At 45.1% G+C, this 16026-nt stretch overlaps 2 protein-coding genes across 6 annotated transcripts in view; one reads left to right on the top strand and one right to left on the bottom strand.

Moving 5' to 3' along the window:
• LOC127611882 (plakophilin-4-like) overlaps nucleotides 1-16026 on the top strand; it is a 58321-nt gene that overhangs the window by 40404 nt on the left and 1891 nt on the right. For all 5 annotated transcript variants that reach the window (XM_052082669.1, XM_052082667.1, XM_052082670.1 and 2 more), the window contains 13 exons: nucleotides 2434-2632; nucleotides 3445-3577; nucleotides 4551-4764; nucleotides 9280-9463; nucleotides 10733-10850; nucleotides 11063-11254; nucleotides 11391-11564; nucleotides 11708-11858; nucleotides 13166-13358; nucleotides 13487-13571; nucleotides 14122-14239; nucleotides 14323-14448; nucleotides 15701-15768. In XM_052082669.1, the coding sequence (XP_051938629.1) occupies nucleotides 2434-2632; nucleotides 3445-3577; nucleotides 4551-4764; nucleotides 9280-9463; nucleotides 10733-10850; nucleotides 11063-11254; nucleotides 11391-11564; nucleotides 11708-11858; nucleotides 13166-13358; nucleotides 13487-13571; nucleotides 14122-14239; nucleotides 14323-14448; nucleotides 15701-15768 (1955 nt within the window). The remainder of the gene's footprint in view (nucleotides 1-2433; nucleotides 2633-3444; nucleotides 3578-4550; nucleotides 4765-9279; nucleotides 9464-10732; nucleotides 10851-11062; nucleotides 11255-11390; nucleotides 11565-11707; nucleotides 11859-13165; nucleotides 13359-13486; nucleotides 13572-14121; nucleotides 14240-14322; nucleotides 14449-15700; nucleotides 15769-16026) is intronic.
• The window catches only part of cd302 (CD302 molecule), a 128276-nt gene that overhangs the window by 26772 nt on the left and 85478 nt on the right, over nucleotides 1-16026 (bottom strand). The window lies entirely within an intron of this gene.

A 16026-nucleotide genomic window follows, 5' to 3' on the forward strand; every position in this document is an offset into this window, starting at 1 on the left:
GGCGCCCATTACCTAATTTTCATAGTGGCTGTGCGAGAAAATTGTATAGTGACCAGGTGACTGCTTGTTTACGCACATTCAGTGGTGCCTAGAGATATGAGTTGGAAGTCAAAACATATCAAAGCCTCTTTTCCAGTTAAAATGAATGGAAATGCTATTAATCCGTTCCACCCTCCAAACGACAGTTACTTCATTTTTCTGAATCGTTTTTTTCAAAGGTCTTAGAGCCGTGAGTGATTCAGCAAATAAAATGACTAGCTGCAGAAATTCATTTGCACGAAAACGTTTGCACTGAAGCTACACAGCTGTCCATTTATCACAAAATATATTATATATAATATATATAATATTCCGCTTCAAAACCTGTTTTAAATGTCATTGTCATTTTTTTCAAATAAGCCCAGGGGGGTACGAAAGTAAAAATAAGCTTTTTGCTTAAATGATTTATTTTTATTAAAAAAAAGACCTGCCTATATATAATATATATCAATTTTTAAGGCTATATTGCCTCGCCTTTTTTTTTTCCAATGATTTATACGATGTGAGTTTTCTCTGTGTGCCTCAAATGGGCACTTTTTATAGATATTGATCCTTTACTGAAAAATAAATGTGAGCTTAAATCAAAAATAGTGAGTCTAAAATTGCATTTTGGGCACACTATGTTTATACTAATCATTTGGTACATTGGCCTTACGCAAGAGCAGCCATGTGTGGAAATTGTGTTTTTTGGAGCAGCGATTTACAGTAACACGTTGGCTTCTGATAGGAAGGAGGGATTTGGAGAGAGGAAATGCTCAAAGTCGATGGAGATCTGACTGCCGCAACACGAGTGCGGGAGGCCGACAGCTCATTTATGTGCCCAAGTACTCACACTCTGTATTTAGGTAAAAGTACGTGAGTGTAAGATGATAAAATAAAGTACACATTTCAAATAATATTAATTTTTGAATTTACATAAAGCGGGCGGCCCGGTAGTCCAGTGGTTAGCACGTGGGCTTCACAGTGCAGAGGTACCGGGTTCGATTCCAGCTACGGCCTCCCTGTGTGGAGTTTGCATGTTCTCCCCGGGCCTGCGTGGGTTTTCTCCGGGTGCTCCGGTTTCCTCCCACATTCCAAAAACATGCATGGCAGGCTGATTGCGCACTCTAAATTGTCCCTCGGTGTGAGTGTGAGTGTGAGTGCGAATGGTTGTTCGTCTCTGTGTGCCCTGCGATTGGCTGGCAACCGATTCAGGGTGTCCCCCGCCTACTGCCCGGAGACGGCTGGGATAGGCTCCAGCACCCCCCGCGACCCTAGTGAGGATCAAGCGGTTAGGAAGATGAATGAATGAATGAATGAATTTACATAAAGCCTTAAAAAAAAAACAAGGTCGCTTTGTATCGTATTGGTGAAAAGCCATGTTGAAAACGTGTGTTTTGATGGCTGCCTCAAAAGCCAATGAATATTCTTATTTTGTCTTATTTTAAAGGGGGAGTTTGCTGTTTTCAAATCCCCCAGGCGATAACCCTGGCAATATTCAAATGTATCTTCACTTCACAGTTCGCCAAAATAATGCTAGCAATACTCAGCTAGCATCAGCAGTGTCAACAATTTGACGCTAGCCAAGACTGCTATGTGGTTAGCATGACTGATTAGTATTGCGAGTGTTACTCTAAGCTTGGTTGAAGTTAATATTTTTTTACAATGTCAAGGCGATACAAGAATGTTGCTAATTCCGCAAGCGACGTTATAACATCTTCCCTGACCTACACCTGAACAAAAGATATGGCAACAAAGTATTTGTACTTTGTTCCCTTCAAACAATGTTTTGGGTACCGCTAGGTCCCATTGTATGGAAAAAAAAAATGAAGTCATGGTATCACTTTTAGGGAATGAAAGAACTTTGTCTGGAGGCATAAGCGTCCACTCGGCATGTCCTAAGACACTCCCTTCTTTGCGCGTGGGTATCCACGCTAGCTATTTCGGGCAGGTCTCGGCTTAACGTTGCCACTCTGCTGTGTTTGGCAAGATTAACTTATCAGCATACGGTGGCACAGGGCAGCGGAAAGGAGCAGAGGAGAGGATTTGCAGATCCTCACGCAGGTTGATTTTTGGTTTCCACCCCCCGAAAGCAGTCGAAGCCCTCCTGGCTAAATGCAATCTTGTTCAAACAAAGCAACGAGCAAGCGGGCCTTTTGAAGAAGAGGAGTCTTTTTTTTTCTTTTTTTGGGGGGGGCGAAACCATGGGAGCTGTGTTTTATCCGTAACATGAATTGGTTCCAGAATTGAGAATCTGCCACGTCTGCCAGAGCGGCTACGTCTTTGTAGTTTCCGTTTGCTCTTGGCGTTTTTAACCCAAACCTCCGAATGCAGCCAATCTCACCAGGATTTGTCCGTTTGTGCGCGCGGACCGTTTGGATTTTATTTCTGAGGGCTTTGCTTTTTTGGCCTCAGGTGTGGGGAGTCTCCAGCGGACGCCCAGTGCCATGACCTACCAAAGAAACAACTTGGCTCTTAACACAGCCGCCACCTATGCGGATCCCTATCGCTCGGCGCAGTACCGGCCGTGCGATTCCAATTACAGTCGGCAGGCTGCTATTATCGACGATCCCACCCGCTCGCCATCAATAGACAGCATCCAGAAGGACCCCAGGTAGGCCCTGCTCCTGCTTTTCAAAGTTTCTGATTTGTCAGTGTAATGACATATTCGGGTAGAGCGGCTGCTTTTCCGCTGCATGGATATCCTGCGCAGCTCACCACCGTTTTACTTGGCGCGGTTGGCAGCGTTTTTACATCGCATTGAAGTGTAGGGCGGTCTCTCTCTCTCTCTCTCTCTCTCTCTCTCTCTCTCTCTCTCTCTCTTATTACACACAGTAAGATACAAAATCTGCTTTGAGTTTTTATGCATTTATTTATTTATTAAATCTTAGTTTGTTTGTGTTTGAACAAACAGGATTCTCTCCGTCCAGGGTCTGTTTTTTTATTATTATTATTATTATTATTATTATTATTATTATTATTATTATTATTATTATTATTTTGCGGCGGCCCGGTAGCCCAGTGGTTAGCACGTCGGCTTCACAGTGCAGAGGTACCGGGTTCGATTCCAGCTCCGGCCTCCCTGTGTGGAGTTTGCATGTTCTCCCCGGGCCTGCGTGGGTTTTCTCCGGGTGCTCCGGTTTCCTCCCACATTCCAAAAACATGCGTGGCAGGCTGATTGAACACTTTAAATTGTCCCTAGGTGTGAGTGTGAGTGCGAATGGTTGTTCGTTTCTGTGTGCCCTGCGATTGGCTGGCAACCGATTCAGGGTGTCCCCTGCCTACTGCCCGAAGACGGCTGGGATAGGCTCCAGCTCCCCCCGCGACCCTAGTGAGGATCGAGCGGCTTGGAAGATGAATGAATGAATGAATGAATTATTATTTTGCTGTTACGCATCAATTTTTTTTTTTTGTTTTTTTTTACAGGGAGTTTGCATGGCGGGACCCGGAACTGACCGAGGTGATTCACATGCTGCAGCACCACTTCCCCTCCGTGCAGGCCAACGCAGCCGCGTACCTTCAGCACCTCTGCTTTGGCGATAACCGAATTAAAACCGAGGTAAGCACTTATGGCCAGCGAAACAAACTATGGCAAGATCGGCGCGTTACAAATACAAGGCACGCCGCTCATTGGAACAAGATTTTTCTTTTTTGGGGGGGGGGGGGGGTTATTTTTTTACATATTGCGAGCCATGACGTCCGCTTACAAGAAGCTGAGCTGCACTGTGTATGTTTGCAGACTAGACGTGTGGCTAGCAAACGAGGCAGTCACATTTTTGCTTTCAGAGTCCAGAAAAATCACGCGCATGCCGGATGTAGCCCACCTTGAGTTTGTCTTTTAAGGCATTTGGCAGATTTTTTTGCTTTATTGGCAGTGCGCAGAAAATCATTCTTACCGCTATACTTTCAGAAATGTCACCGATGAGTCACACCATTTAATTAAATGTGTTTTTGATTCCCCCCCCACACCCCCTCCCCAGCATATTCAATACATTTTCATCTTCAGGTTTGAAAGCGTTCTTTTACTGACCCACATAATATTAGGCTTTTACATGGAATATTTAATTTATAATAGGAGTATGATTGATTCTCAAGGTCAGGCGCGCATTAGGTACCTGACTTAATTCTCCCGCCCCCCACCCCTTCTCTCCACATACCACCACGATCACGTCACAATTTCGGGACCACCAACACCATCCAAGAGTGCAATGTAACTGAACACAACAATGCCACGTACATTACGAGCGAATCCCGATGGGCAGACGTTTTTTGGTAGTTCAGCTTACCTTGCCTTGACCAACCAATCAGGGGACAGAAAAATGCCGACTCGCTTGTCGGACAGCTAAATAAATCTGATTGGCTATAGAAACACTTGTGTTGACAATATTTGTTCAAATGGGCCAATGCTGCTGATGCTGACAAATAGAAATGATTAGAAAGACGAAAGAATGATATCAGCGGTTATTACAATGTAATAACCGCTGATAGTTCTGCGCTTCACAGTATCCGTATGTCGGTCGCTCTCCCTGCAGGTGTGTCGGCTCGGCGGCGTCAAGCATCTGGTCAACCTGCTGGACCACAAAGTCCTCGAGGTCCAGCGGAACTCCTGCGGGGCTCTGAGGAACCTCGTGTATGGCAAAGTGATGGACGAAAACAAGATCGCGCTGAGGAACGCCGGAGGCATCCCGGCTCTGCTCCGACTGCTGAGGAAGAGCGTCGACGCCGAGGTGCGGGAGCTCGTCACAGGTGAGCCGGCAAGTCTTCGTTTTTCGGTCAATTCGTTCGGATTCTGTGCTGTTTGTTTGCATGCACGATGAGATTGACGGATGTCTGTCGTGATTGCGCAAGAGCTGGCAGGACCTTGATTGCATTTGATTTAAAAGAGACATATGACTGTGAGTGTGCTTTTTTTTGGGGGTGGGGGGGGGGGAATTCGTTCCCAGTCGCCTACATAAAAAAATGTCTTTGACTTTCTTTGGCTGCGACTGGCTGGCAACCGATTCAGGGTGTCCCCCGCCTACTGCCCGAAGACGGCTGGGATAGGCTCCAGCACCCCCACGCGACCCTAGTGAGGATCAAGCGGTTCGGAATGGAATGGATTTCTTTGGTCAAAATACACACACACAAAGGACAAAACATTATACAGGTTTTGGAGTTGGAACGGTTTTTTTTTCACCATAATTGTTTCACAAATATTTCATTCAGAGCAAATAGGATTCATGTTTTTACTGTTGCACACACGTCTTCTTGTTTAATTATATATATATTTTTTTATGTTGACACTACCGACAGCAGCGGCTTGTACGCGTCTCGCTTTTGTTTGTCATCCGAGCCCGGCAAACGTGCCGCAAATCCGCACTGTTTGGGATGAGGGTGGAGCAGAAATGAGCAAGCCAAGCCGTTTGGCTCCCAGGTGGTTGATTCAGCTGTTTTTGCTCAGCTTTAGCCCAAGTTCCAACTGTTTCGGGTTACGACTCCAATGGTTATGTTTTTTTTTTCCGAGATTAATAAAAAAAAAAAGAAAAAAAGGACAGACTAGCCCACAGTACTGTAGTATATTTAGTTGGCGGGGGTTGACGTGAGAAACCAAACACCTCTTAGCTTCAGCAAAAAATAACATCACTGCCGCTAAATTGAAACCAGCGCCGGAATGCCTTTTAGTGTACATTATTTAAGTGAAGCAAGCACACGGTGAAAATCCATTAAAAATGATCGCTTCAACTAAATGAACCGCTGCTGTCGAGGGACATCCAAAACCAGTTCCAACTCCACCGAGGGGGTCCAGGTGATCATTTAGCCTCATTAGCATTTACCCTTTCATGCCCCAACAATGACAACATGTAACCCGATAAGCTGTCCACTCTAGTGACCGCCGTCCCTGAAAGGGGTAAAACCGGACCACCCCGCTGCTTCAGGTCAGGGGTCACGTTACCCGGACACAGAACAGCCGCCCGCGTCTTTACCTGCCCGCTCTTCTTTCAGCTGTCGCGGTTTAACACACTCTTGAGGTCAAACATCACAGCTCTGTCGTTTGTCATGAAAGGCCGAAAACTGCTCCTTTGATACTCCTAAACGCGCAGAACTGTCCTAAAACTTTAGAGATAAATCCATCCATAACTTTAGAGGGGGGGGGGCACTGGATTCAAAAGTTGAAAGGTAGTTTTGGGGGAAGTACAACTTTGAAGACGTTCAAGTGCTCGAGAAAAAATTCAGTCAGCGGTGTTGCAGATGAAAACAATGGATTTGTCTCGAATGTTGACATTTGCACTCGCTTTAAACCGCGCATAATCTCCAACCTGCCAACGAGTCGCTCGCTCACGCCAGACTTCAAATAAATAGGTCTGTGTCTTAAGATAAAAAGTTGTGGCGTCGCTCCCAGAATGCTCAAGGCAAGGCTCTTTTACGTGCGGATTGTGTGTGTGTGTGTGTGTGTGTGTGTGTGCCTTTTCTGTCTTGATAAAGCCATATTGATAAAGAAGCCAAATCCCAAATCAGTTGTGAGCCACTTTTTCGTAAAAGGAAGCGAGTCAACAAATTAGCGGCAAAACAATGGGCAAAACCGAGTTTCAAGTTGTTTCGGTTCATAGCTCGGCGCCCGCATCTGTCGCCTTTGAACTCGCCCTTCGAGCTCACTAGACACATTACAGGTCGCGGTGTCATAACATTGATCAAAGGTTAAACGCACAAACGCAGTTGGTCTTTCTTAAGTGGGTCAAACCACCAAAGAACATGTCACGGAGCAGAGAAGAAGACGGACGACTCGACATTTTGAAAGTGCGAAAGATTATTTATTGGCATTGTCGCTTCCTGCTTCCTTTCTGACAGCATTGTCAGTCATCCGTAACATTTTGGATGCTGTCCCCAAACATGTCCGTTGACTGAAGGTCACATGACAGTGGGGTGGGTGTGAAGCCGAGCGGTTTTGTGGAGTCAAAGTGACCCGGCGTAAGAATTCTTGATTCGACATGAATGTGAATATCGTTGAGTGGGATGTCCCTTCTAAAGTCTGAAGACTTTGGATTCAACGGATGCTTTATCGGGGGAGCCCACCAACCCTGAACCAGTCTTTAAGGTCTGAGTGCTCCCGGTCTTGCTTTAGTGGTCTCAACAGAATACCAGAACGAGACAATGGCATCCCAACCAAGCTTAATAGATGCAACTGAGCAAAACATCCTGAGCAAATACATTGAAAACAATTTTTCTTCAGGACTCGCACACAACACGCCAGCTCCGGGGCGAGGCACATCCTCTATGTGAACTTTTGAGAACGTCTGCATTTCTCTTTGATGTTTTTAGTCAAAAAAATGAAACGATGAAATCCTCAGCATGGACTGAAGGCTTTTAATGGATTAACGTTCTCCAAATTAGAGGCGCGGCGTGCGTGTTTCAAGCTGTTCGTTACTTCCAGCTGACTGCACACGAAAATGTTCAACCCGAACATTTTTGTCAAATGAAAGCTGAACGCTAGCTTACACGTAATCCTCATTGTAAATTAGCACAAAGCAGATGTTACGGTAATGCGATGCCCGCGTTCTGGGTAAACCCATGAAAAATGATTGCCCATGAAGACAGAAACATGATTTAAATCGGACTTTTCACATAGTCTGGCGTCGTCATATTGTTATCGCGTCGTTTATTTCTCTCATGTTACCGGCGCGCCGCAGAAGTCAGGCCGTGCCGCAGCAGCGTAAGCCTGGCAGCGAGAAGCATCTAATTAGAAGAACATGCCACATACTAGCTAATCCCTGACAGATGCAGCATCAAAGGCTGCCAAGGACTGTGCAGGAGCAACAGTGGCGACTACCAAAAAGAGAAGAAGAAAAAAAAAAGGACATTTGAATTGAGTGGAAAGAGGGCATCGTTTTTGAAAGACTTTCATTATTTATGATAAATTTCATATGTTGGAGCAATGCCCTTTTTCCTCGCTGAAGGTATTTTGCTGTGATGTGGAAGATGAATGCGCATGTCTGATTTCAGTCAGGGGCGGGGAACCCTTTTCCGACCAGGGGCCATTTTGGTATTTATAACACCCTCATGGGGCCTTACGAAATTGATGAAAATATGGTGAATGACTATAAATGGCCCACAAGCCATAGTTTCCATACCTCTGCTCTACAATAGAAGACATATTACACGCTACGCGGGTTCCATCTCTGTTCTCGGGTCGCTAAAATACTCCCATACCGCAATTTCAGTGATGTTAAATGTGCTAGCCATGTTTCTACCGCTGCGCTCTTCTCACGTAATTTAACCTTTTCATGCACGCTATCTATCACCTGATAACACGATAGGCTGTCCACTCTAGCAACCGCCGTCCCTGAAAGTGTTAACTAGCATTAGCATTAGCTTAACCTTTTCATGCACGCTATCACCTGATAACACGATAAGCTGTCAACTCTAGCAACCGCAGTCCCTGAAAGTGTTAACTAGCATTAGCGTTAGCGGTAGCCGCAGCTTTGTCATGCCATGCTGTAGTATGCTAGCTGAAGAAATCTTTTCAAATGAACATAAATAAATAAACATAAAATAAATAAACATAAATAAATGGTAATTTAATAATTATAAGATAAGATAAGATATCCTTTATTCGTCCCACACTGGGGAAATTTATGGGAATTAAATGCATTATGAACACAAAATGGATAAATCGCAGTACTATTTACAATTATTATGATTTTAAGTATGCTAGCAATGTTAGCTCATATCGTTGGATCTGGAATAGATGTTTGTGTCTTAGCGTGTTGCGGTTTTGAGTTTTGATACGATATTGTTCCAGCCTTGTGGACAAGCATAAGTTCAGGCAACAAGGCTTGGTTAGGATCGCATTAGCTGAGGCTGATGCGGAAAACCCAACAATTTCTGTGGTGGGCCGGGTGCGGTCATTGTGCAAATTCGCCCCACTTTGACATCAAAGTGGAGGGAAAGGGCAAATGGCTCGCTCACTGGCATTCTTAGCGCTCACGAAAGATTATTGTTTAATTTCACACTTTGATGGGTGGACAAGCTCTGCAGAGAGCCGGCTATTATACGCACGTTTGAAAAAAAATCAATTTATGGCCTTTAAGAATTTCCACTGAAGGTCCCCTGCATTACCCCCCACCCCCCTCAACTTCACACAGCTATTAAAAACCCCAAATTGTCAGGCCTTCTCTGCGGGCTCCACCCGAAATGCAACCGACAACTGACATACCCCGAAGCCTAAGTCCGTCACTGCCAACCAGCCTTCAACTTGACCCCGTTTGCGTTGCGCCGTCTCCGCAGGGGTGCTGTGGAACCTGTCGTCGTGCGACGCCGTCAAGATGACAATCATTCGCGACGCCTTGACCACCCTGACCAACACTGTGATCATCCCCCACTCGGGATGGAGCAGCTCCACCTTCGAAGAGGACCATAAGCTCAAATTTCACTCGTCGCTGGTGCTGAGGAACACCACAGGTTGCTTGAGGTAACCACCTGATGCACACGCTCGGCACACGAGCGCCTCCATGTGGTCGTTTTGCGTCACTTACAATTTCAAATCAAATTGACTGGATGTGGAAAAAAAGCTTGCAGGTTTTAAACACAGTAAAACTTGCAAAGTACTCACACTCTGTTCTTCAGTAGACGTAAGGACAATTGAATAAGCATGAAAAAGCAGCAGTGAACTCAACTTACTTCCCAACTGGCAGCGGTTTGTCAGGCAGTAAGATGTTTAATGCCACGGCCGGTTAAGGTTTATTGTCATACTAAACACAAAACAAAAAGAACAACTACATAACTTTGCCCTAAAGTCCGCTATCTTCATGCTATCGCCTCTTGGGAAACAAACACCCCCCCTTAAGCAATGGATATTTGAGCACTGGATACAAAATAAATGTCTGATGTTCAATTAGTATTTTTTTTTGTTTTTATGCAACACTTTTTTTCATCTGGCGGTTGTTAAATTACTATATAAATAAAATTGAGTTGCGTGGAGCAACATGTAATAATACTTACAGGCATATATTCTTTATCCCCTGCAAGGTACAACTAATATTACTGCTTTTACTGCGGACGTCTGTAGCACACTGCCCCCCGGTGGCCAAAGCGTGGACACTAGTAAAAGCAGCACCATAGGAATTGAACTGAAGCAAAAAAAAAAATAAAAAATAGTGGCAAGAACGATGTCATTTCTGGACATTATGATTACGGTTGTGTCATTAGGGCATTTTTGAAAAGTAACATATTATATAACGCTATTTTTCTCATTACAAATCCAATTACAAAACTTCTCGGGGGAAGCTGGTGCTTATTAATGGCACTTTCCTTCACTTTCGTGGGGAAAGATGAATGGAGACTTGAATGGTTTTGAGTTGCAAGCGTTACGCTCGTATCTCAAGGCACCACTCTTCGTCTGAACACCGCCGCATACAACCCACGTTTTGTGTTAGTGGCTTTGATGGTCGGATCACGCTTAAACGATGATGTCACGCTTTCTCGCTCTTCTCCGATTGTCGTCCTCGTGTGTGTGTGTGTGTGTGTGTGTGTGTGTGTGCCTGCACTCACGGTAAGAGGGGATGGTTTCAGGCCACACACGCACATTTCATCCATAATAGATGGTGTGCAGGAATGATTACACAAGTGGAGCAGACACACACTGATCTGTCATTTAGTGTGTTTGCACACCCGCATAACGTATGTGTGTGTGTGCTTGTGTTTGTGTGTGTGTGTGTGTGTGTGTGTGCTCTTTGAACAGGAACTTGAGCTCAGCTGGCGAGGAGGCCCGAAAGCAGATGCGAACCTGTGAGGGTTTGGTTGACTCATTGCTCTACGTCATCAAAGCTTGTGTCAACACTTCAGACTTTGACAGCAAGGTACACACACTCAACGCGTCGCACAGAGGAAAACATCTCGGTTTGAATTTTTTAAATCGCCTGACACACACTGTAAGCCAAACAGCTGTTGTTTTTTTCCCCCAAAGTGTTTGTTTACAGTCTTTGTTGTTACAATTCCTGCTTAATGTCGGAACACGCAAAGCATGCGGATGTTCTTTTGACCAAATGTCTCCGTGTGGCCTCCGCATCAGATAGTGGAGAACTGCATTTGCACACTAAGGAACTTGTCCTACCGTCTGGAGCTGGAGTTGCCCCCGTCGCGCCTGATAGGGGCGCAGGAGGCGGACGCCATTTTGGGAAGCGAGTCGCCGTGCAAGGACATCAGCTCCAGCTGCTGGGGGAGGAAGAAGAAGAAGAAGAAAAAGAACTCCCAGGAAGACACTGTGAGTGTGGCAGGACGGCAAAGAGAATGTGGACTAGTCAGAATGACGTTCGGGGGGCGAAACGTCAGGATGAATCTGAATTTTTGTGGGTATTGTAGTGTCACTTTGCGAGTAAGTGCTGCCATTTTATCCTCAGTGGGATGGAGTGGGACCCATCCCAGGCTTCTCGAAATCACCCACGGGCGCTGAGATGCTTTGGCACCCTGCGGTGGTGAAGCCTTACTTGACACTACTCGCCGAGAGCTCCAATCCTTCCACACTAGAGGGCGCCGCCGGGTCACTTCAGAACCTGTCGGCAGGCAACTGGAAGGTACATTTCGGTTCAGCTCTCGCCATCTCAAAATTTGGTAGTTCCTCTGGGATAATCGTGCTTGGTTACATGTCGGGAACCTCACCAAATCCATTTTCATTTTTGCTAATTTGCCCGTTTCACTCCTCGTGTCTTCGGAGCAGTTTGCAGGGTACATCCGCGCCGCAGTGCGTAAGGAAAAGGGCCTGCCCATCCTCGTGGAGCTGCTGCGAATGGACAACGACCGGGTGGTGTGTTCGGTGGCCACCGCGCTGAGAAACATGGCATTGGATGTGCGGAACAAAGAGCTCATAGGTAAGGGGCTCACCATAGTAGACGAACATTGACATTTGACTCCAGATTGAATAACACAACATGTGTCACTTTGCTACATGAACGCTTATGTAAGAAGCACGTTCAAATGTATGTTCGGGCTATTATTGTGATTTAAATGTTGGCTTCTCACGATTTACACGCATTGTATATTGACGCACAACACCTACTTAATTTTAGAAACATCATTAGCTTATGGCTAGCAGTCAATTGAAAATCCCATTGACCAGCTTAGCATGAATTAGCATTGGAAGTTACGGCATGGATTTACCTTCAAGTAATCACTCAGTTCCAGAATAATAGTATTGATTAACCGCAATTTGAATATCACTTAAAATAATTATGATTTTTTTTTTGAAACATCATTAGCTTATGGCTAGCAGTCAATTGAAAATCCCATTGACCAGCTTAGCATGAATTAGCATTGGAAGTTACGGCATGGATTTACCTTCAAGTAATCACTCAGTTCCAGAATAATACTATTGATTAACCGCAATTTGAATATCACTTAAAATAATTATAATTTTTTTTTTTGAAACATCATTAGCTTATGGCTAGCAGTCAATTGAAAATCCCATTGACCAGCTAGCATGAATTCGCATTGGAAGTTACGGCAGGGATTTACCTTCAAGTAATCACTCAGTTCCGGAATAATACTATTGACTAACCGCAATTTGAATATAACTTAAAATAATTATGATTTTTTTTTGAAACATCATTAGCTTATGGCTAGCAGTCAATTGAAAATCCCATTGACCAGCTAGCATGAATTAGCATTGGAAGTTACGGCAGGGATTTACCTTCAAGTAATCACTCAGTTCCAGAATAATACTATTGATTAACCGCAATTTGAATATCACTTAAAATAATTATGATTTTTTTTTTTGCCTAATTGCCGAAACCTACTGTAAATTAAAACAAAATTGTTGACACATCAACTGTTGAAAAACATTTCGCGCAAATTCTTTCTACTTCAAAGTTAAATACAACTGAATAGTATTTGCAAATATACGCGATGTATGTAAACATACGGTGCTGGATTTTAAAACGTTTACGCACAGTTTCAACATTTACACTGTTTGTACCACAAGAGGGAGCCAGTGTAGCACACCTGGACAACCACCACCTGCTTTTAAAAGTTAATCTGAAAAACATCCTCGTCATGATACCAAAGCCTAAAATCATCCATGATCAATGTCATCGATTGTCACACTTGTAATCCACACACCAAACCGAGCATCAGGCCTCGTCACAACATATTAGCGCCACGTCTCCGTCCTCGCTGTCAGGGAAATACGCCATGAGGGACCTGGTCAACCGCCTCCCCGGGGGAAACACCACCTTGCTGTCGGACGAGACGGTGGCGGCCATCTGTTGCACCCTGCACGAGGTCACCAGCAGGAACATGGAGAACGCCAAGGCCCTGGCGGACACGGGCGGCATCGAGAAGCTGGTCAACATCACCAAAGGCAGAGGGGACAGGTAAGGCCGGGCAAGCGCGCACGATTTTTCTCAAAACGCCGGTAAGGGAACGGCCAGAACACATTAAAAAAAATTGGGAGTAGTGTATGAAAAGGATTTTTTAAAAATGTTTGGGGTTTTTTTGGCAGATTTTCTCTGAAAGTGGTGAAGGCGTCCGCTCAGGTTCTTAACACGCTGTGGCAGTACAGAGATCTACGCGCCATCTACAAGAAAGTAAGAACTTGTTTAATTTCTATTTTCCAATTTCTAATTTCTTCCAGCGGCCCGGTAGTCCAGTGGTTAGCACGTCAGCTTCACAGTGCAGAGGTACCGGGTTCCATTCCAGCTCCTGTGTGGAGTTTGCATGTTCTCCCCGGGCCTGCGTGGGTTTTCTCCGGGTGCTCCGGTTTCCTCCCACATTCCAAAAAACATGCGTGGCAGGCTGATTGAACACTCCAAATTGTCCCTAGTTGTGAGTGTGAGTGTGAATGGTTGTTCGTTTCTGTGTGACCTGCGATTGGCTGGCAACCGATTGAGGGTGTCCCCCGCCTACTGCCCGAAGACGGCTGGGATAGGCTCCAGCACCGCACCCCCGCGACCCTAGTGAGGATCAAGCGGCTCGGAAGATGAATGAATGAATGTTTGACGTCCGTGAGAAAAAAAACAACATCAATGTATCAATGTCATTATAGACTCGTGTATTCGTGGCGTAATTTAATCAACTAAACAACCCGGACAAACACGCGCTTGACGTAAAATGTCCTCCATTTGTATTTCCTAACAGGACGGATGGACCCAAAACCATTTCCTCACACCGGTATCCACCCTTGAGCGGGACAGGTTCAAGTCGCAACCCACCCTGCCCACCAACAGTATCCAGATGTCCCCCCTCAACCATCCTGGTAGGCCGTGTTGCTTTTTGGCGCACACCGTAAACGTGCAACGCTCCCCCTCACACGCTGGCTGCTCTTCTTCCTCTTGTAAGCCGCCAGCGCCATGTCGTCTCCGGCCATTCGTGATCACACCCTGAGAGATTATCAGAGAGCGCAGTCAACTATGCAGTTTTATAACTACCAAGTGGACAACAGTATTCACAAAAAACACTATCCAGGTAATGGGTGCTCTAAATCTGCTCTTTGACCTGATACATCGCATTTTTGCGCTCTCATTGCTTATGGGTTGTTTTTTTTTACAGTACAGCGAACCCTTACTATTCGAACGACATCGGGACTGAGGCCTTTGGCAAATCAGAATTTACTCAACATTAAAATGTGGTATGATTGCCAATAGAGCCCACAAAATGGTGGCAAAAGCATCCCTTGTTTTGTCTCGGTGAAGCGCTTCAACTCACTTCAATATGGTTCTTTGGCACCAAAAATCCACAGGATGGCAGCAAAGTAACGCTTTTATCTAAACGAGGCGTCTCGACTCACTTCAACGTACACCATGTGAACCAATCATATCGTAGCCTTCCGGTCCACTAGCTTAATGCTAGTGCTAATGAACTTGTATGCTACCATGTTTTAAATCTTGAAGCAACGGATTGAAACCGAAATGTGCAGCATCAACATGTACACTGCCAATATGACAGTACTCATATTCATACAATATATGAACGAGATTCAAAATGTCTCACTAGGAACTATAAAGTACAATATTATGGAGTGATATTTTCTTCATTTTTAGTGGGGTTTTTTTTTTCTGCGGTGGGACTGAAATGGATTTGTAGCATTTTCATTTATTTTAAGTCACCGCTATATAATACCGGCAGTCCATAATGGTGGGGGGGGGGGGGGGGGGTCTGGAACAGATTAATGGCATTTCAATTGGGGAAGAATGCTAAAGCAGCATTGTATCTGGTCTCTCTTTATGTAACGTATGCCCCGCAAATGTTTGTTTTACAAGTAGCCTGCTCCAGGATGCATTGTGCCTTCTTTTTAAGTGGATGATTTCAAGTGCTTGTTCCAAAATGGCTGCTGCTGCGGATTCGTCCCCCTTTAGCTTCTTCGAGCTTTCCTCAGTCCTGGCTCTCTGACACTTATATGAAAATGGACCCGCTAGTCTATACCGGACCACACAATAGTGTTATTATTGCGAGGCGGGGGGCTGCAGGTATCGCTGAGTGGGTACGCCAGACGAAAGCTCTTGCCAGCACATACTCGCTGGCAGGAGAGTGGGAGGGCAGAATTTTAAAAAAAGAAGAAAAAATAGTGGATTCCAGTGGCGAGACCGGCATGCTAACGGAAATCCCGATCCCCGTGGGCTGTGTAAACAAGTGGAAAGCAGCAGCAGCTTTGATTTTCCCTCAATGGGGACTGACATTCCATTCACGCATATTTGAAAGTTTTGTACTCTGATTGCAGGGTCGGGAATGACTTCTTCGTACTACTACCACCCGTCGCCTACGCGAGAGGAGCCCAGAAGAACACAGGTAGGATCATTCGCATTTTTCCCCTTGTAAATGTACTTTTTCTTTATATAATTATGGCTTTTTTAATATTGACATACATACATACGGAAATGTACACACACACACACACGTGTGACATTCTCATTCATTCCTTCTCCAAGTCAGAGAAAGGCGCGACCGACTCTTGCGTCGTGATAAATCACCGAGTGAACTGAAATATTTGGGTATTGACTTCTACATTTGTTGCATCTCTCCTCGGACCTGTAAGGCATACATCAT

Source organism: Hippocampus zosterae, chromosome 12, assembly GCF_025434085.1.
Source record: "Hippocampus zosterae strain Florida chromosome 12, ASM2543408v3, whole genome shotgun sequence".
Lineage (NCBI taxonomy): Eukaryota > Metazoa > Chordata > Actinopteri > Syngnathiformes > Syngnathidae > Hippocampus > Hippocampus zosterae.